Source organism: Aphelocoma coerulescens, chromosome 5, assembly GCF_041296385.1.
Source record: "Aphelocoma coerulescens isolate FSJ_1873_10779 chromosome 5, UR_Acoe_1.0, whole genome shotgun sequence".
NCBI classification, from domain to species: domain Eukaryota; kingdom Metazoa; phylum Chordata; class Aves; order Passeriformes; family Corvidae; genus Aphelocoma; species Aphelocoma coerulescens.
This window is the reverse complement of record NC_091019.1, coordinates 36,114,509-36,136,127: the sequence shown is the minus strand read 5'-3', so window position 1 is coordinate 36,136,127 and position 21,619 is coordinate 36,114,509. Positions and strand designations below refer to the sequence as shown.

At 39.2% G+C, this 21,619-nt stretch overlaps 1 protein-coding gene across 4 annotated transcripts in view; it reads right to left on the bottom strand.

Moving 5' to 3' along the window:
• The window catches only part of RASGRP1 (RAS guanyl releasing protein 1), a 39,373-nt gene extending 35,126 nt beyond the window's left edge, over positions 1-4,247 (bottom strand). For 2 of the 4 annotated variants that reach the window (XM_069017689.1, XM_069017690.1), the window contains exons 1-2: positions 3,866-4,247; positions 1,411-1,580 (exon numbers count right to left, since the gene is read on the bottom strand). In XM_069017689.1, coding sequence (XP_068873790.1) covers positions 1,411-1,580; positions 3,866-3,897 — 202 coding nt within the window. In that variant the 5' untranslated portion in view covers positions 3,898-4,247. Of the gene's footprint in view, positions 1-1,410; positions 1,581-2,751; positions 2,805-2,861; positions 2,989-3,865 lie in introns of those variants that run through there. The other 2 variants (XM_069017691.1, XM_069017693.1) reach the window with 2 other exon arrangements.
• Between the last annotated feature and the right edge of the window lie 17,372 nt (positions 4,248-21,619).

The following is a 21,619-nucleotide window of genomic DNA, read 5'->3' as shown; positions in this document are numbered from 1 at the left end:
ATAAGCTGATGCACAGGAATCTGAGAACACCTAAGCACATCTATATTGCTATACAGAGTGTTAGCCAAAAATAATCTCCTAGCCAGGGTTTCACCTACACTACTTAAAAACAATCACCTTAATAATTTTACTAGATTTTTATAATGTTACATTTATATTACTGTTTTCTCATTAAAATGTGGAAACATTAATATTGGTCAAGTAGTCACAATATTAAAACTGCCTAAAGGTCTTATGTTTTAGATCTCTTATCCCCCTTCTATTGAACTGAAATTTATAAAAATATCAATCAACATTTTTTAAGGAATTAGGGCTTTATAGCAGTTCAGTGTCTTCACAATAATGAATTGAGGAAGAAAAGAAGCAAAAAAGAAACAAGACATTACTGGCAATTACATGTTTCACCAGCTTTTCACAGACATGCATTTCTCTGCACATGCTGATTAGAAGGCTTTAAAGTTTTAAAAAAAATCGTATCAAACAAATGTGAAAGATTAGTCATTGTTTACACAGTATTTATGCACTGTACCAGCAGATCAGCACGATGTGTTACTATTTAACTATATAGATAATTATTTTACAGCTGAGTGGGTGTTCAAGTACATTCATTTTCTAAGGACTACTTCTGAAACTAAGACTTTGCCACACATACTTTGGGAGTAGCTCATAGCACTGAAAGACTCAGCATTAACAAACAGATGTGCTACTTACAAGCAAATTATTCAGAATCACTTTAAGTGTCTTCAGTAATAACATATTTTAATAATATTAAATATAAACACGTTTACTAATGAAAAAGTTGGAAAAGAAAACTAGGGATACATAGCTTAGGCAATGGTTATGTTTATCCATATTTCAATTCTTATTGTAAAAAGATGAATGGATAACCAATAGGCTCAAATAAAAAATTACAGTTGTGATTTCTGTCTGGATTCTTTCTCTTTTATAGAGAAGCAACTTTAAATCTATACTGATAATGCAAAAAGCAATCCAGTGTTATCTCATCTAGTTTAAAAACAGCCCTTCTCATTTAAGGTTTAATATGAACATGTTGCTTACACGCATTATGAGAATGTTATTTCAATATGCAAAAATATAATGATTACTTGCTAAAGTTTACAAAATTAGTACTTGAAGGAACAAAAAAACTAGTCTTAGATGTATAGATGATTGAAATTTGTCTGTTTGCCTCAAGAAAAAGCAGTAGTTACACTAATCTCTTAGCATATATTACACACATATGCATAAACACATCCATCAACCAAAAATACAATCACCTGTAACATAGACAATTCTCAGTTAACACCTTTCTTCTCCACCAATAAATCCTTTTAATTCACTAGTAAGGGATTTAAACATAGCCAGGACAGAAACAAATTAATATGACTCTAAGAACCTCCAGGCACTCACCAAAAGACTGAATGCAGGTTTCAAGAAGGTCTTCCAAAGTGGCTCCTTTTGCTAGGTGCCCCAGTGGCACCATCATGACCTGAGTATGATTTGAGAGGCTGGGACAGGGGCTGGTTTGCTGCAGCTCCAGTGCTGATTCAGGGGCAGTGCTGCATGCTTGGGCAGGTTGTCTAAAAGAAAGCACAATAGTGAAATAAATACAAGAAGATAGAGTGGCAAATTTTACACTGCATGGGAAAGGAGGAGAGATTTAAAGGACAATTAACTCCTTCTAGTTAGGGTGCTGAAAGACATAACCCTCCCACCTAATATGTACACCAAAGTGACTGCTCAGTAAGTGACTTTTTTAATAATTTTCTGTTAAATGTCAGTTGCAGAGCACATGGTTATAGAGCTCCCTGAATGATCTGTCAAGATTATCCTAAGTCCCGTCTCTTTGTCAGAGAGTATGCAATAACCTACCACCACATGTTTGTGTGCCCACCAAAAGTAAAGGAGAAAAAAACTGTAACTATTAGACACATCAGAAAACACCAGACTACCTTTATTAATTTAATTTGGAAAATCACTATTAAGTAAACAAAATATCAGCACAACCTCATAGTGGAGTATTTCACAATCAAAACAAATAACATTAATTTGCATCTATCCTGTATTATTATTTCCTATTAAGATGTTTTAAAGTAGTATAGATGAGCAAATAAACATGTTTAATAACAACTGTAGATGAGACCAAAATAAAGGACATATCTAATTTTAGGCTTGTGTTTTGATCATACAATATCTTATATTTCAAGACTGTGTTTGTTTATGGACAATATTAAAGGCATGTTGCTTGCATACACATTCATATATCTGTATGAAATGGTAAATAGGAAAAATATTGTATTGATGAAAAGCAATTAAACAGATTTGCCTGCAAATAACAGGAACCACTACAAAATCTGACTTGAGAGTGTAACCATACAGTTCACAAAAGAACAACAAGCACTGCCATTTCAATAAAACCTGGGTTTATTTCAGGGACTCCTGAAATTTCAGGGATTCTTTGGGTTTATTTCAGACACTCCACAGTCTTCCTAAACAAGTGACTCCAGCATCCTTAAGCTGCTGTCTTAAACTTTCATACAACTTTTCTTGGAACACTATTCAAGACTCTATTAATCAGCTGACAGTCCCAGGAAGAAAAGGCACAGAAAGTCATCCAGTGTGCATATTACATACAGAGAGTAGAAGTAAATTCACAAACAGGCACTCCTGCATGAAGTTAAAAATACGCATGCCTTATGAAGACAGTCTGGACCCTACCTCATCCCTGTCAATGTACAGCCTTATCCTTACCTTTCTGTCTCATTTGAATGCTGGAAAAGCCTCGAAACTGACCATTGTGTCATTTACAACCCAACACTGATCCCAGGCCTCCATAGTTTCAAATTCAGGAAAATACACACCTGACCCTTCAGAGGCAGTAACCATCACTGAGCTCCGCCGTAGTTAGGCTGACAGTGCCCGACACGCAAATGTTCTCTTCCCTTCCCCCTTCTCTCAATTTCCCTCTTAGCTTTGTGATCTGACTTCCTGTTCTCATATAAAAAGAAAAAGGGCCTGATCAACTTTCAGTGTTTTCTTTTTACAAGCTTAAGCCCCTCTCCTAGCTTTATTCCAGTGACTCTTCAACACAGGACAGAGGATCCTAACAAGTAGTAACAAAGCAGGAGTTAAGGCCGAAGATATTTCAGGCTTTGGCAACGGGCTGAAGAAAACCTGAAGCTTCCACACCCGAAAAAAGTTTACAGTAATACTGTGGCCGACGTGGCCACACTGGACAGGCAAAGCTCAGCCGGTGGCACCTCTGGCTATTGCTTAGAACAGAACCTCTCGCAGCAGTCACCCGACACGACAAACAGACTAAAGCGGGACTGAGGGGCAGTGGGGGGGCATCCGCCCTGCATTTCCACCTTACGCTTGTGGCGGTGGGGAGGACATCACCAGTAAGTGACCGTCCTCTCGCGGACTGACCCCGGAGCAGGTGCCGCTTCCCCGGCAGGGCGGTGAAAGCCGCGTTCCCGGCCCCCGGCCCGGCGGCCCCCGGCCGTGCCGCAGGTAACCGAGCCCGCTCCGGCTCAGCCGACACCGTAACGTGAGGCTCTTCCATCCCGCGCTGACCCGCCTGCCCGGCGCACCCTGCCATCCCGAAGGGTGAAACAAAATCCTCCCCCACACACCCCCGCCCGCGCTTCTTTCCTCTCCCTGTCCCACTCGAGAGGGCCCCGGCCGTCCCCCGCAGTATCACCCCCGAGCCCCACGGAAACCCCGCCAGCCCCGCCGCGGGGAGAGCCGCGCCCGCCGCACCGGGCACCGCACGCTCTCAGGCGCGGTGGCGGGACACGGACCCCGGTACCCGCCGCCGCGGGACGGGGGGCGACGGGGACATAAAGCAGCACGGCAAACTCACTGGTTTTCTCTCCTTTTGCCTAAGGTCCCCATGCCGGTTCCAGCCGCGGCTCCGCCGGCCGGCCGGCTCTGCCAGCAGCGCAGGGAGAGGGGCTCGCGGCGGAGGAGGCCGGGTGGAGCGGCGCGGCCCCGCGCATCGCCTCCTCCTTCCCGCCTCACCGCTCTCCCGCTCCCGTCTCGGGAGGAGTCTGAAACCGATTCAAGTAGGGCAGCGACGGCGGCGGCGGCCGCCACCCGTGACGAGCTCTGGCGAAGATCTTATCGGCAGGAGGAAGTACTAAGCTAGGGCTGCTCTTCTCTGAAGCCGCCGGCTTTACCAGGTACCCACACGCGCTCCCGACTCTCACCGCCCGGCTCTAAAGCTGCCGCAACTTTTTTCCACGGTACCTCCTCGGCCCGGCAGGGCAGGTCCTGCCCTCCCCTCCCCTACTCTCTCCTCTCCTCCCCTCTCCGCCCCTCCGAGCAAGCTCCTTCCCCACGGCGGGCCGAGCTGCCGGGGCTCACGCGTGGCTGAGCCGCGCCAGCGGAGCTCGCCCGGCCGCGGCTGCAGCGTGGGGCGAGCCGGCCCCTCCGCACCGAGCCCGGCGGGCAGGTCCCGGGTCATTCTCCCCGTGGGACACGCGGCTGGCTCACCAAGTGAGCCTCTGTGCGATGCTGAGGTGGAGGCACAAAACTGAGATGCCCACGTTGACGATTGCCATTTTAAAGGCTTAACCTTACAATGTTCCTCTAGTTTAATTGCAGAGCAAGGAAAGAGGCCTCAGTGTTTTTCATGGTTCTTGTATCACGATTAGGAGTTTCTGAGAGCTCTTCCAACTTGACGTTGTCAACTTTTCCACTTCTGAGAAGAAATGGCCAGGCAAGAAATCTGAAGGGGAAAAGTTACCCTGTATCTTGTAACTTATAGATTGCCCAAATAGTCTTTTGTTGAGAAATACACTCAACGGAGCAGTGCAAAAGTACAGTCCCAGAGATGCTGCATTATCAAGATCTTGTTTTAGAGCTCAGTTTAGGTTTTTAAACATTGCTTAGTCATCATAATGTCAATGTGCCTCACACCAAGATTCACACAGATTTCATAAACTGATTCTTTAATTTTAAGACTAACAGACAAGGTTCAGGTATTCAAAGTAATTTTCTGCCAACAATCAGGGCACATTTCTCTTCAGGTTTCCAAAATGATCAGTTTTGCTCACTGGCTTTTCTCGGAGGCAGTGATAAATACCATTATCACAACAGGGACTGGGGCAACCTGACTTTTGCTTCCAGGTAAAAGGAAACACCCTACATATTCCTGGCAATCACATTCAGTAGGTGACATTCTTTTTAGTGAGTTGTAAGCTCATTCCTAGCATAGAGCTTGAAGGTCACTGTCATTTAAGAAACACAAATACAGTAATATATATCCAAGATCACATCTCGTGCTCTGTGGCAGCCGTGTTGTTAAGCCAATCTACTGACTGAATTGTACTTCAGAGAACTACATCCCACCCATCTTGCCTTTTTCTTTAACACTTTTTCCTTGAGAAGTTCACATGCATGCATAATACACAAATAAATGGAGGTTTGACAGAAAGAGTGCTTTCCAGCTTTGTGGCCTGAAGGTAATCCATAAGTAAATCTTACAGTACACAATCTCATACAAATATTCAGTTGTAAATTACATGCCCAGACAGCAGTCTGACATTGATCCTTGAATGTGACATTCTCCAGTTGAAATGGTCTCCTAGTGTAAAGTAGATTCATGCTTGGTTTGTGTTCTCAGAGGATCAGAGGTTTGCTCTGTGGAAAGGTAAGACATTTCTTCTATTCTCAGAGCTTCAATCAGTAGTTAATTGCTTTAAAGTATAACTTATGATCCAAAGGAGCATACTAACAGTTGCAAGATGACAATGGCTAGGATGGACCATAGTGCTCCCAAGGGAACATGACCAGCTAGGCATTTTTGTACACTTGTGCTCAAATTCCTGAAAGATTTTGCAACAATAGTAACTTATAAATTGGATTTTACCATTGGAACCAAGTGAAAGAACCAACTTACTGCCTCATGACAAGCTGGATCTTTGAAGTTCAGCTGTACTTCAAGATACAAGTTTTTCCCTCCAAGTTACTGCAAGTCCACAAACATGGCTTGACCTTTAATTAGAGTAAAAATAATTTTCCTAAAGTTGTGTTTTCAAATCTATTTTAAGCTCATTCAATTAGCTAGGTCCATACCTGCTCCTTACAATGGGCCAACTAGTAGAGCATGTACTACCAAACAGTGGGTTGAACACAAAAATTAATCCAAGCAAATAAATAAACTCACATAACCTAAATAAAAATTGTACATGTTCTGCCATACAGTACTAATTATTTAATTCATTTCACCACCCACTCATATTAGCTCAACTGCTGCCACAACCAAACAGTGGCAAGAGAGCAAGACCACACATTTTTCCAGTAGTGTTCACTTAGATCTGTTTAACATAGATCATTGTAAAAGCACAGCCTCATTCTGAAAGCTTTTCTGTGTCCTTGTGGTGGGGGATCATGAATGAGGAGGTTCCTTGGCACTGACAGAGCATCTGATATGTGGCAGGGTGAGTTGACAACATTAGAGAGGCAAGCCAGATAATATAGTATATGAAGCAATTCCAGGAAAGGAGAAAAGCTTGCTAACATAATTGGGAAGAAGAATAGCAATAGAAACCTAAGAAGAGTCACTGTATGAAAAGTCAACACCTTTGCAAAATCTTATGCAAACTAGGTAGTAATCAGAGTCATTGGATTTAACAAGTTGTCCTCAGTGAGAGCCTGCTAGCAATTGCACATGAGAAACTTCATCTGAAGTTTTTCTGTCCCGTATTGTCAGCCCTATTTAAGGTATCATTTAAATGTACTTCTCTGTTATAATTGAAGTTTGTAGCTCTTAAAACTCTTAAAACAGTTTGCTGGTGTGTTGATTTCTGTTAGAGCTAGTGGAGAGGTTCTTGTGTCTCTTCCAAGCCTGGGTCATCCCTTTTGATCAGGATGATCTAGGCTTTGGGTACATTCACCAATTTATCAGACATTTTCATTTTTGGAAAGTAGCAGAGTTTGTGAAGGTTTTGGTCTGATAACCCCATTGAGGTTATCAGACCTCGAGTAATTCTCTCGCTACTCTATACTGACATTTCTTCTGTAAGGGTTGCTTCAGTTAAACATTAGCATCCACCAGTCAGCCTTTAGTTGAACAAGGTGAAAGAGAGCCACGACTAGAATTCATGAAAGCAGAAAAGGACAAGCTTAGAAAAACTGCCAGGACCTAGAGTAGAACATGGAATACTTGGACTTGCTGTGTTTTGATTTTGCCAGAGCATTTTTTGGGTTACTTGCCAGCCGTGGATTCACCACCATTCTCAGTGAACACTGAGGCTGATTGGTACAGCTACGGTGAGTAAGTTTGTCCACTTCAAATGCCAAAGGTCTGCGGGATGGATTGAATGAGTCCAGTCCTAGTAATGACCCATGTAGGTGTAAACATGCTGCCACTTTATGGAATATCTGTGGGTTTTAGTCTTGGAAATTATAGGCAAGACATAGCTTGTGGGTAAAGGCAATAACTTTTATCAGACCAACTGGCACAGTTAAAAAGCTACAAGATTTTGAGTAGACTTAACAAGGGTTTCTGTAGAGAATCTCAGAATCACACAATGTCTGAGTTTGGAAGGGACCTCAGGTCCAGCCTTCTGCTCAAAGCATGGCCAGCTGGGGGATGAAGCCTGGTTGCTCAGGGCTTTATTTAGCTGGATCTTGAAAGCCTCCAAGTCTGAAGGCTCTACAGCTTCTCTGACCAACCTGTTAGAATATCTGACTGATCTCATGGTTAAAAAAACCCCTTGAAAATTTAAAAAAAAAAAAAAATCATATTACTGTCTTTGCTTGTTTTGCTTTATTTGTTGTCTCTCATATTCCTGCTATGCACTGCTGTGAAAAACCTGGCTCCCTCTCAATAGCGTTCTCAGAAGTAGTCAATCTGCTCTTGCATCTCTCCTGAAGGCCATCTCTTCTCCAAGCTGAAAAGGCCCAGTTCCTTCATCATGTCCTCTCAGGACAAGTGCTCTGGCCTCCAACAATCTCAGTAGCCCTCTGGTGAAGGCAGTCCAGTTTGTCAATGTCCTTCTTGTGCTGGGGCGCCCAGAACTGGATCCATCTAGAGGTGGTGTAATCACTTCTCTCTGTGTACTGGCTCTGTGCCTGTGAGCACAGCCCGGGGTGCTGTTGGCCCTCTCTGCTGTCAGGGCACACTGCTGACTCGTGTGCAGCCTCTGCCTGCTTCCACCTCCTTTCCAGCGGTGCTGCTTCCCTGCTCACCAGTACCCAGCCTATATTGGTTGCAAGGGTCTCTTCCTTCCTAGGTGCAGAACTGTGCATTTGTCCTTGATCAGTCCGTTTCTCCAGCCTGTCTAGGTCTCTCTGGATGGTTGCCCTGGCCTCAAGTGTATTGAATTGTCATCCCAATTTGATGCTGCCTGCATCAGCTTGAGGCGAGAGCACTGCACCAGCTGCCCCAGCACTGCTGGTAACTGTTAAACTGGACAGGTCACAGCATAGACCCCTGTGCGACTCACTGCTGGTCTCCAGTTACAGTAAAACATCTACCCCACGAGCCTGACCATTCAAACTGCTCTTTACCAGGTGTGTATCTAGCTGCTCATCCATCCAGACCTCCCAAACAGAATGCAATAGTATTATAGGAAATCATGTTGAAAGCTAAAATTTACTAAACTTTAAAAACCGCAACATCTGGAAATCTTTGTACTTTGTCCTATATTATACTACCTGGTCTAATAAAATGCATTATCTATACCTAAAAATCTTGTCTTGACTGTGTCTTTAAGCCATTGCAGTTATGACAGTGTAACCATGCAGAGAGGTCCCTTGAAGATTTGTGAACTTCAAAATTCACATCTCATGTCTGTGGGTGTCAATATTGCCTTTGACCATAAAACAAGATATGATTTCCTTCATGAATTTCAAAAGCAGCACACAGTGGGGGGATATGCAGTGAAAGGTCATGATATAGCAAACTGAAATCTGTATTCTGTATCAATGAAACCAAAATCACATTTAATTCTGATATCAGGGAAAGACAAGTTTTTTATTTAGTATAACTGAGTACAACAGCGTTGTCATCATAACTTTTATTTCCCTCCAGTAGTCCATAGCAAGGTAGCTTTCTTTCCTTTTTGGTCCTTCAGAATTAACATTATTAGTATTCGGTTGCTTACGTGTACATACAGTTTACCAACTGATTTTGATAAGAATAGCACAAAACACCTTATTTCTTAAAACATGGGTGTATAAAGTATGGATAGATAAGGTGAAAAACAGCTGGTACCCTTGAAATAACTATCTAGAAACTCAAGATACAGAAAGGAAAAGCATAACAATACTGCTAAGAATGCTTCTTTTTGGTTCACCATCTGATTTAAAAGAACAAAATAGCTACTTAAACAGGATGTAGATAACATCATCCCAAACTCCCTTTGTAAACATTTTCCAAGGAGACAGTGATTAGCTACTTCCTTTACAGGATATCTCTTGGTCAGCAGCAAGAGGCCAGACATCACTCTCTAGAAATATACTAAGTGTATTGTTTAAACATCTTAAAATTGGTTTCACAGTTAAATTGCTGTGGATATAACAGTCCCTTTGAAAGGATAACAGGATGAAAGTTGGTCTCCAGAAGTGTTGGGGTTTGGTTTTTTTAATGTGATGTTTACTTATTTTTTTTCTAAAATTACACTGCTCCTTCGAGATGGAAAGAAATGCAGGCATGATTTCCATGTGCTTTGTTTCTGGCAGAGCTGCTTCAAATTTCCAAACTGAATGGACAAAATTTAATTTTGCTGCTGCAGTGTTCAAGGTCAGAGATAATAATTTTGCCCTTTTTATTTGCAGTGACAAAGTCAGTGGCAGGGATTGTGTGAACAAGTAGGAGTGACAGCTCCTGCTGACTGTGGGGTGAGAAGAAATGAGGAGTAGTCATTGGGGTTTCACAGAATGTGGGTGTGGTAAGTGGTGTTTGTCTACCCTTTCTGATCTCATCTGCAGGGCAGGAACCTTTTCCAAGGGGAGTTCACCCTGAAATGCAAGGTTGTGCTAATTTGAACTGAGCACTGAATTGAACGCTGCAAATATAAGTGGACATGATATGCCACATAGACAAGCCCCATTCTTCTATATTGAGGGACTCTCCTGTTCCATTGCTTTAAGGGAAAGGTTCTTTGCTCTTCTCATGAGGTTTTGCTTGCTGTTCTTTCTGCTTCTCTGATATGCTCATTATGTGAGTCATATGGAGAAGAAAGGGAGAGGATAGGGAAAGAAGAGCATCTTCCTTCAAACCCATTCCAGCAACTCATCGAGCCCATGGTTCTGGAGGATCAGAAGGAAGCAGAACCAGGCTAAGAAAGTGTGGCTACAGGTGATAGTGGCTGCCAAGGGCTGCCTCTCTTCTGCTGTTATTGGTACAAGAATGAACTGACCGTTATTTAAAAGGAAAAAAATAGTCTTCGTGTGGGCTGCAAATGGTAAATTTACCAGCCATGTGTGTGAATGAAGGGAAAGATTAAGCTCTCTATGACTCCATTTTTCTCTCATGTGCTCTTTTGTTCTCAGTTAGTCTGTCTACGTATGGCTAGACCTGAAGGCTCTTTGTTCCACTTGTCCAGGAGGAAGGGTGGTAGACTAAGTAATTTAATTGATTCCTTTTCAGCTGAAGAGAACTGATATTTCATAATATATTTGCAGCAAATTAGAAAAAATCCTGTCTTTTTTTCAAAGCTGTTTACAAAATTTTTTACACATCGCAGTACTCTGTTGAACTTCTACTTTGTCCCTGAAGAATATCATCAGGATACACTGGTCAGTCTCTATAGGCCTTACGGTTATGATGGGTGAATGGTGAACATTCCTTGAGGAGGTGGGGGAGCAAAACTGTTCTCAGACCCTTTGAAGGAGAATACTTAACACTCCTCTGCTGATACCATGAGACTTAGACTTAGAGGAAGGGAATGTAAAACCTGCTCCTCAGTTCCCTAGATTTAATAGATACCTTGAAATAAATGCTGTTTGGAACACGATCAGGAAAATTGATGCAATAAAGAAAATTTTAAGTAAGCAGAGAGCAAATGGACATTGGTGGTCCATTGTAGCTAGATGCAAAATGAATAGAGAGCAATGTCAATTACTTAGACCTAAAATTATGTAAATTTTCCTGAACTCCTAAGATCCTTTCCTTTTCCCAGTTTTATATCTCCTTACCTTTTCAACTTTAAAGCAATGTGTATTGTTTCCTGTTTTAAGGACCACTCAGAATAGCAATTTTGTCAAGTATTACTGTCGCTTTTCTGGATTAGAAGCCCTATCTATTGTTGGCTTCAGTTTTAATCAGGGAGAGTAGCTGTAGCAGTACTGAACAAAATATAATGGTTAATATATACCACTGTCAATGTTCAGTAGCATATCATAATAGAATCATGAGTGTCAGAGCATTCTCTATGAGTGAGAGCATCTCTCTTAGGGGTCCTAGTACCTGAGCCCTTGAATTTAAATACATTACAAAACCAGACTGTTAACTTCCTTTCCCTTTGAAGGGAATCTGTCTTCAGAACAAATTCCATAACCTCAAATTAAAGGAAGTGCCTCCTTTCAACAAAGACCTCTTCCTCACCTCAAATGATGTTTTATGATATCATCTATCAGAAAGAATGACCAGTAACTATGTTCATTTGCTCTCAGCTCAGAATGCAGTCTGTGGTCAATCTGAGTAACTTTAGGTTTTGGATTCTGTTCCATGGCCAAGCCCCTAAAATGGTTTGTAGCTGTTAGTCAACTCAGTGTTTCATGGTTAAGGTCACAAAAAAAAGCTGTGAAAGAGCAAAATGCTGATTTTAAATGTAAGAAGCTGATGATAGATCTTAACTAAGTCAGACTTCCTCTTTAAAATATTTCATCATAATCCAATAAACATGTCTTAAGCATTCTGTTGACTTATGTTCCATCTTTCCTTGATTACATCACTTTTTCACATTGCAGTTGTATTGCTACTGTTTGAAAGTACCATCCTTTTTAAATGCGTAATCGCAGTGATTGCACAATTAGCTGTAGTCATTACTATAGCAACAAGAATAAAAATGTTCCCTAGTTCATCCCATGTAAAAAGGTCTTAGCTTCTCTCACTGCATTTTATTCATATGGTGAATGAATGTGTATGACACAATGGAAATTGTGTGCCTTGGTTTGGTTGAAGGCTGCTCACATTGGTGAGGCAGGGGGAACTGAATTATACTGGAACACTTGTTTTAAAAGGGGAAATAAAATTTCTGACCTGCTCAGGAGTACTCAAATGAAACATATGTACCTGCTCTCCAGCTGCCATCACACCCTCTTGGCAGGGTATCTCACCAGCAGGACAGGGAGCAGTGCTTGTAAAGAAGCAAGTAAGTTCTAACATGAGACACATGCTCAAACTGCATATTCTAGTGTTAGAACTTGAATCATTGCCTTCCTTGAGCCCCAAGCGAGGCCTTTTCTATGCTGATATTTTTGATTAGATCTTGCCTCATTATGACATCTGAGATCACTAAGATAAATATTCTCTCTGTCATGAGCATAGCTTTATCCCTGTTTTCATCTCTGTTTCCTCCTTCTTCCTTTAAGTACAGCAGTGAAGCTTTCTGATGCCACCAGCTCTACTCTCTGAAGGAAAATTTGGAAATCTGGTACCATCCATCCATGAGCATTATTCTAGTTCATTATTTTATTATGAATAAGACTGTATTTGGCTTTCTTCCTTTAAGCCTCAGTTCCTAATTTTGCATTGTTTTATGAGGTTTCATTTTGTTGTTGGGTTTTTAATTAATTAATTTCTTAATACAGAGGAAACCTCTAAAACATGACTGAAGAAGGTGCATGGTTCTGTTAACATCAAAACTAAAGTAGTATGATTTGTGTCACATGAATTTCATGCTATCAGGCTACAGCCTGGCACCTACAACTGTCCCCATTTTCACAACATTTGTATTACATTACCTTTGAGACCAAGACTTTTGAATTACGTTATCTGTGAGACCAATACTTTGTGTCCAACTTGCTACAGTTTGCCAACACATTCAAAAGCTGCTACCAGGACATGTGTGCAGCTACCCATACACACCCACCGTGATTGCACAAGTTTCATTTCCTTAACAAACCAGACTGAAAACAAGATACAAAACCAGAGAACTCAAAACTCTTTCTCCTAATCCAATACAATATCCACATTCTAGTAAGTGAAAAAAAAAAAAAATGGAGTATTTCCTTTCCCCTGTAAGTCCTACATGTAAAAACAGCTTCGTTCACTGCTTATCGGGCTTAAATGCAGGAAATCCTTCATTTGCTATTTGTGAGTTGGGTAATTTTGGTCACATTCTCTTCTCCCTCAACTCATTTCCCCTTTTGCCTGTTTAGAAACAGTATGGTCAAGGAGGAACAAGCACTTTGTCCATGTCTTGACAGTGCTTAGCATGCTGATGCCCATGAAACACTCCAAAAATCAATTAATACAGCAACATTCCTTCTGTTCATTATTGTATAATTAACCAAAACAGAAACAATATCTGAGGACTTCAGTCACCAAAACACCAAAAACCAGAGCTGTTCACAGTTAACTTTTTGAAATATTCCTACAGATTAGAGGGGATTTGTTTATTGACTGGCCAAATTTAAGCTGGTACCACTTTTTCTGGATCATTTAAATGAAAAAAAAAACAAATAAGATTCTCCTTATGAAGAATTAATCTAAATTACTAGTTTCTTCTGCTCTTAAGCACCCTTCCTAAGGATTCTTTTCTTAAGCAATCATTTATTTGACTATTTAAAAATTGCAAGGATCCTTGGAAGGAAGTACTGTCTTTTTTTTTTTTTTTCTAATTTGAGATAAAAACTGCATTTAGAAATTCTGTCTGGTTGCTGGTGGTGCAAGGGCTGGTAACTGAAATAGACTTTTTAAGTTCAGAAGAACTATATAAACCTATCTTACTCAGTACCTTACTATAAGCAGATCAAGGGATGGGTTCTGTGATAAAGTAGTAAGGGTACCCCACACCCTACACCCAGTTATATCAGAAAAAGGGACTTCATTCACACTGCTTCTCTGACATACTGTTTACTTCTGCTTTTCTTTCAGCACAGACTAAAACTATGGATTTGTGCCTTAGGTTTAACATCCATAAATAAGGGCTCTGAACTATTAAGAAACTGTTCTTGGTTTCACCATAACTGATGCAGTCTCATTTTGCATTAAAAATGTGTGCTGTGCTTTGGACTAATACAGCAGTGATCCCACAAAGCAGTGCAAGTTATGAGGGACAGTCAGTGAAACTTTATCTTAGTTTGGATTAGATGTCCATCATTCTCAGTTTATGTTAAACCAGCAACAAATTTTATATTGACAGAGTCACCTTCTTCCTCCAATTACTTTAAGGTCTCTTTCTTCCATACAGGGTTTACAAAGGTCTATTTCTCTTTCATGCACTATTTTAGGAACTTCCAATGTTCAAAAACTTCTGATAATTTTTCCTATCTGATTGATAACTAATCAAAATTTGTTTCTGATTCATAATCAGAATTGAGGAAAAAAGCTTTGACTGTGAGATACGACTAGCATACACAACATGAATTAACAGGCAATTACTAAACAATTCCTCTAAGCCGGCATTAACTGAGGCTGCATGCAAATCAGCACGAAAGAGAGTAGCAACGAGTATGGTTAAACTGAGGATTAAGGCCTGGAGTAATGAGAAGCAAATATGTTGTCTGTGCTAGGAATGTGAGAACTGGCATTCTGGAATGCATCAGTGCTCTTTCCTTTCAACCTCAAATCTTGTATTTTCATCATAAGTACTTGAAGCTTTTATTATAGGCTATTTTGTACTTAGGCTGCTGCTTAGGGAAGAATCCCAAGGAGTCCAACCTTGTGATGAATGCAACAGTACTATCATGAAACTTTAGATCTCCTAAATGGAAAAAAAATCACTTTGGGGCTTAATTCTATTTCCACTTTTTTTTCTTTTCAAGTGTTTTGTGACCTTCGAAGCAGCACATTGTGCAAATTTTGTGCACTAACTACAGAAGAGTTTGTTCTTAAAAAAATGGGTAATGCCTCTATACCAAAGAGCTGAAGTACCAGGCAACTGGTGTCGGGAAAGGCATATAAAATACCCCACACAGATGTTTTCTGTCACTTAGATACATGACACTTGTACCCAAAAATCTGAACATGAAGCAGAGAAGACTCTTTCTCAGGTCTTGGGCAGGATAAGAGAGATATGATGTATGTTTTTAGGACAAATCCTTACACCTGAGATAAGTGAAGTTGATGTGTCAAAATCTTCAGATGATAAATATGGGAAAGAACCTGAAAACACAGAAAATATTACTTAACATTCTTTTGAAAAAAAAAAAAAGCACAGATATTTATCCTTTCTTATCAGCAAGTTTATGAACAAGTGTAATTTACCAAGCTTTGCACATTTATAAAATCTAGCTCATAGCTTACTGATTCTGCCATTTATTAAACATTCATCATTAGACTTACTTTGTAACTAAAAATGACTCCTCCACTTGTATGTAGAATTTCAATAACACTGTGGTTGCTAGGGTACATGTGATCACTCTGACATATAAAGTATCTGTTAGAAGTGGATTTTTTAAGTATATAATGATCAAATGTGTAGAATTTTTTTATTCAAGAAGTATTTCTGGCAGTAGTTAATTATGCAAAACAGCATGACATTTTATGCCTTTAAATAAATATTTAGTAGTGTTGCACACGATGTCGAACAGACACATGACTTTTTTTTTCCATTTCAGTAAACAACTTTTTATTTCTGCCATATGCATGTGAAACAGTAGTTTCCTGGGTGATTTTCCTTGGCTTGTATTTTTCCCCTACTGTCCGACTCTGTCAACATTGTTGCTTGTCTCTAATTGGTTTTTATATTTGTTTCAAGCTCCTCCTAGCTTTTTCTGAGGACCAGTGAAAAAAATCATCTCAAATATGCATATGGATTTTGATACATGCTTCTATGTCTTCATCTCAGAGCTACAGGCTTGTTTATGCACATGGCACTGAGTTTGTCCCTGCATTAACTGCTTCCTGGCAGACACTGGGGAGATTTCCTGGTGCTGTCACTCCTCTATTAGTCCAACTTTCTCCAGAATTTATGCTCGTGACAAAATCTGAGCTGTGGGACCAGAGCTATCTTGGCCACACTACTATTTAATTTTAATTTCTGTCCTGAAAAACCTGTGGTAAAAGAACACCAAATCTGCAAAGTTATGGGGTTGGTATATGAGACCACCAGAATTCATGTTTTCTCAAAACCAGAGGTTGGTTAAGTGAATTATCTTTTTCGGTTCTGTTGCAAAATCAAAACAATCAGAAAGTACATTCATTTTATGTCAATGCAAAATACTTTTTTTTTTAGCCAAAGTATATTTTCTTTGTTTGGATTCACAAAAAATACGTCATTGTGATTTTATTCATTTATTCCATGTAGCATTTGAAACATTTGGTCTTTTCAATTTTTTTTTAAATTTAGTTCCAGCTTGATTTTTCAAAATGAAACTTCAAAAAATATTTCATTATTTATGAAACAAAATATTTTGCCCTAATAATAGCAAAAAAAGAGATTTTAATTCTTCTGCATCTTAGTATTTTCAGATTCAACTAGTGTTAGTGCAGTAGAAAAAGATATTTTTAATTAATAAAACCCCCCCTTGATTTATATAAATGCTTATTTTGGTCTGTAGGTAAACATGCATCAATAGACAGTGTGTACCTAAATAAGAACATATTATTTCTGCAGGACTCCTGCATGATGACTGTACCTTCAGTGCACATGGTAATCAGTGTTCACTAATTACTGAGAGCACAATATTGTGAGGGGGGAAAGTGGCATTGAAATGGAAAGTGCTGTTACGTGGTGTTATTACTGGAGCTCTTAGAGGGTCAGTCTTCAAACAATACTTCTTTTGTCATTTCATTAAAAAGCTAGGGAGTGTGATAATGGAGCTTGCTGACAGCAGAACACATCTCTCACTAGCACAGAAGGTGGCTGCAATGTCTAGGAAGACCTGCGTGACTGAAAGAACTGGAATCATATACAAGGAAGAAAATTAATTCATATCAAGTACAAGTATTCTTCAGGACTACTGAGAGTTTGTTAATTTGTGAGCTTACTGACTGGAAACAGCTGTGGTGGGGATCACAGAATTATTTATGAGTCACTGGTGTGATATGGCTGTGGGAGAGTCAGGTGTACCAGGTGACGATGGCTGCAGTAGTGTTGGAAAGCAGCTGTGTTATTTGATGGGCAGGAGCTATCTCATCTACAATAGCTCTAGGCATCCAAGGTCAAGAAAGATGATTTCAGAGTGAAAAAAATGTTTCAGAAGGATGTGTTCCATTTCTCTGCTCTAGTCCAATCTATCATAAAATTCTTGTTCATTTAGCTGAATAAATGACATTTCATTCTAAAAGAAAAATGTTAGCAGGAAAACAGAAACTTTCCAAGATTCAGATTAGGCATTAGAAGTTTCTGCCAAAATGTTCAGTAAAATCTAAAGATGAATGGGTTATGGCTTTTCCTACTGTGGGCAAGCAGTGCAGTAATCCTGAAGATCAATTTGGAACATTTAGGAAAATAATTAGATTACGTGGTAGGCTGCAATTGCAGGTTAGATTTAGCAACCCATAGCATAAATTAGGCCTGATAGTTGCATGGTCCTACAAGGAGTTTTCTATTTTCTGTAGTATACTGCTCCAAGAGTTATTTACATTTTATTGCAGTCTGCACTGAATACAGAAATTAGCTTCCATTTTACAATTTCTGATGTTATGAATTAATTTTAGTAAAAGTTGAAAGAAAACCTGTTTATGTTGGGATAAGAAAAATCAAAGTGCTAAGAATAAAATGCAAACAGTTAAATAATGTTGTATGTCCCATGTAAGATATCTATAATCTTGTTTTCCAAATATTTAGAAATTTATATTAAAATCATATTTATCACTACTGCTGAGGAAACTCAGCTCTGCTACAAGTCAGATCATAGGTGCCTTATTTTTTCTGTGTCTTGAATGATACATAGATTGCAGAACTGTAAGGCAGAGGCAATTTAATATAAAATCCTCCATTTGTTCTATAACATTAGTTTAAGCTGTAGCAAAAGACCATATTTCTTTTCACCCAATTTGTCCCTATCAAGTAGAGATGTTTTTGCAAGCAATGTTTTATCTCAAGGTGACTTTTAAGGGTTGAAACTGAATTGATTCTGAGATACAAGTTAGGCAAAGTACTTAATTACCTGACAGGGTTGAATCAGTGTAATTTGATTGCTGCTCTAATCAGTCACTGTAATTGTCTGCCTGAGCCTCAGTTAGAGGATAAGCCCACACAGGCTCTAATTCCCCTCCACAGGGCTTCAGCAGTAGTGCCAGTGTAAGGCACTGTTGTCTTTGCCATGGCTGGACATCCATTACTCCGGTGCTGTTTTCCACGTCCCCTGCCTCATAAGTGACCGTGGGACTGCGCTGTGAATGACATCAGACAGCTGATATGCCCTGTTTGTGGATATTTTCTTTCTTTTTAACATAAATCATTCAAGCCCTCCAGTTCACAGAATGACTCACACTGATGCTCTGGCTTAACCTAGCAGGGGGACATGCACCACCCTGAGTCCACAAGGAATGAACTTGAATAATTTCCTCATAGAGCAATGACTCATAGAGTATGTCTGTGTTGGACACTAGATGACTGACCATTGCTTGGGGAGACAAAACAGCTTAACTGTGAAATGCAGTTTGGTAAAAGTGGCTGTAATCATTACAAAATTACCAGATGAAACAAGTTTTAATCAGGGCAAGAAAATCCACACCATCATCTTGGTGAATTTAACAAAGTCTGAAAAGACTGATTATAGGTTGATCCTATTATTTAATCTTTTCAGTCTACACAAGTCTAGGACATAATTTAATGCAGACCATATGATGTATTTTCGTTCAATTTTACTCTCAGAGATGGTTCTGTCTTGGTAGCTGAAATTTACAGAAATACCCAGCTAGTAGTAAACAGCAGCATGAAGAATTTCAGCGCAAATACTTGCCATTTGCTAGTTAAAAACAAGAAAAAAATAATTTCTTATTATGGAAAATCATAAGGATTATAACACTTACAAAATGCTAACCCTATAAGCATTGCACTTACCATCCTATTAAAAAAAAAAAAGGCAGGAATATTGTTTTTAAGGTGTGGTTTTAGTCTGCCTTTATGTGCTCTGCTTTGATTTTGACATTGCAGGCATAAGCGCTTGTAAAACTGTGATCCGGTAGGTGCTTTTAGAATGGGCTTCTGAGAAATCTTCGTGCCTGACAGGTATTTGATTTTGTAAAATCTGACAAAACAAGAGCATTAACCTCATCACCAGATACCAGTTTCTTCTTCAACTTTCTTTCTCAGTCATGTGCAAGTAGTTTCTGTTTAGTCAGAACTCCTGAACAGTCAGACCTGAACTTTTCTCACACTGTAAGGTGCTGCAGGTTGCACATGTGCATTTGAGAAGTTTATTGAAGTCTTGGATTTGAGCTAAAATTCGTACATTCATGCACTTCATGTTACATTACTCTACCCAACTCACCTGCCATATGCTTTAACCAAAAGGGTCATTTTTTGATACTATTCCTTTCAAAGAGAAGGTAAAAATTGGCCATTTTAGCAGATGAACTAATTCAAGTAAAAACATACCTTTCTTTTTGCATATGCTTCTTTTAGGTATGAAAGGCAAGTGAAAATTTACATTTCTTCAGCAGACAGACTTTCTGTTTGTATGGCACGTAACACCTGACAAATCAGACTAGATATCTTTAAAGTAAATTCTGCAATTGAGAATTATATTTAACTCCTGGAAAAAATTAGTTGAGGGAGAGAAAGGAGTAAATTTCTGTGTAGAAAAGACAAAACTGCATGTTATTTAAAAAGTTGCCAGGACTTGCTGACCAAATGCAAAATTTATCCTATTAGAAATATTTCTTTAGTTTCCCTTTTCTTCTTTCTCTTCCATGCTCTCACTCTTCTCTCAGAGTAGTAATTTATTTGCTATCTCTTAAGAATTTAACTCTGTACCTTGTAATCTCCATGATTCACTGATTAAACTTAGCCATATAAGTAACACTTGTAATTTAAAAATTCAGTTAAAAAATCAGACTTAACTTCTAGCAAATTGTCTAGAGTCATCATCTGCATTCTGATTACCACACCACTGTATACATAAGCATTCGGATGAAAGACCAGGGCTGTGGACCATAACCAATTAGATACATCTCTTGCTGAGTGCATCCGATAATGCACAGGCCCAAATATTATTTTCCTACAGGGTGTCAAAAACTAAGATGAGAACAGACTAGATTATGTATCTTCCTATTTCTATCTACTTTTACCCTCAAGAGAAGAATGGAATGCGCATGTTTGTAACAGAAAAAAAGCACTTTTAGTGAGAGCCTAACATGCCTCTCATTCAGTATTTAATTATATATTCAAGAGACAATCTCCACTACAATTGGCAGAAGCAATTTTCAGAGATTATTACAGATAGGTACATAAAGTTTCAGGTGTTATCAGCAGTTTCTGAGATTTGTAATTCTTTATTAAAGAAGAAGCTATGTCACTCAGCATTGACCCAAAGAAAAAATACCTATCCTTAGGCTCTGAGGAGATCTTAAATAGATGTTCCCTTTACATCGTGAGTATGTATTGGAACTAAAATGAAAAGAGAGAAAAAGAACAAAAAGTGCTGTAAGGAAACATCAAAGGCCATTAGACAAAGAGCTTTTAAAAAGAAGACTAGCAATATGGAAAATAATCAGGCACTGCTATATAGATAAGAATAATTTTGAAAGTAATAGAACATTCAAAAATATGTAAAACTTGCCTGTGAGGTGTCTTCTCTTTAATTAAAAGCTGTTTTTAAAAGGTTTACCAAAGGAAAACCTCTCTGAGTTTATTATTTTCAGTGGAAAATAACACTTACTTTTCATATGTTGCACATACGGGTAATGTCGGGTTGTTGTTGGCTGAAAAAATATAAATAGATAAAAAGAGATCAGTGGGGATTTTAACACATCTGAACAAAACCACCAGAAACTCTGTGTGGCTTTGAAAGCAAGAGAACATTTTAATTAAATTGAAACATTGGTTGGCAAAAGAATGGCACTTAGATGTATCTCTTTAATGAGTTACTTTTACATGTAATAACTTAGACCATTTACCACTGAGATTGATGATTTTTTTCTTAAAGTAGTTGTTAAACAACATTCTTCTCCATTTAACCTTGTTAAATCTTTAAATAGATACTCTTGTATTTCTCCTTGATGCTAAAAATGGCTTCCCTGACAACATAGCATTTAGTTAATTTTTAAGTATTGAAAGTTTAAAGTGGCCTAAAATGCAGTGTCATTCTGAACCTAAATCCAAACTGCTACAAATCGTAATGCTGTCTGAAATCTGGACTCATTTTGTGATGCACATCCTTCCTTTTAGGAATGCTTTCTCTAGTAAGTGAGCAGGAGCACAACTTTATCCAGTCATCCAGCATTGCAGTATAGTAAGGATGCTGCAAAGCACAAACAACATCTAATTTTAATTTCAAATTAAAGGGCCCATTAGGCTCTTCCTTGCTGTAGGCTCTTTGGAAA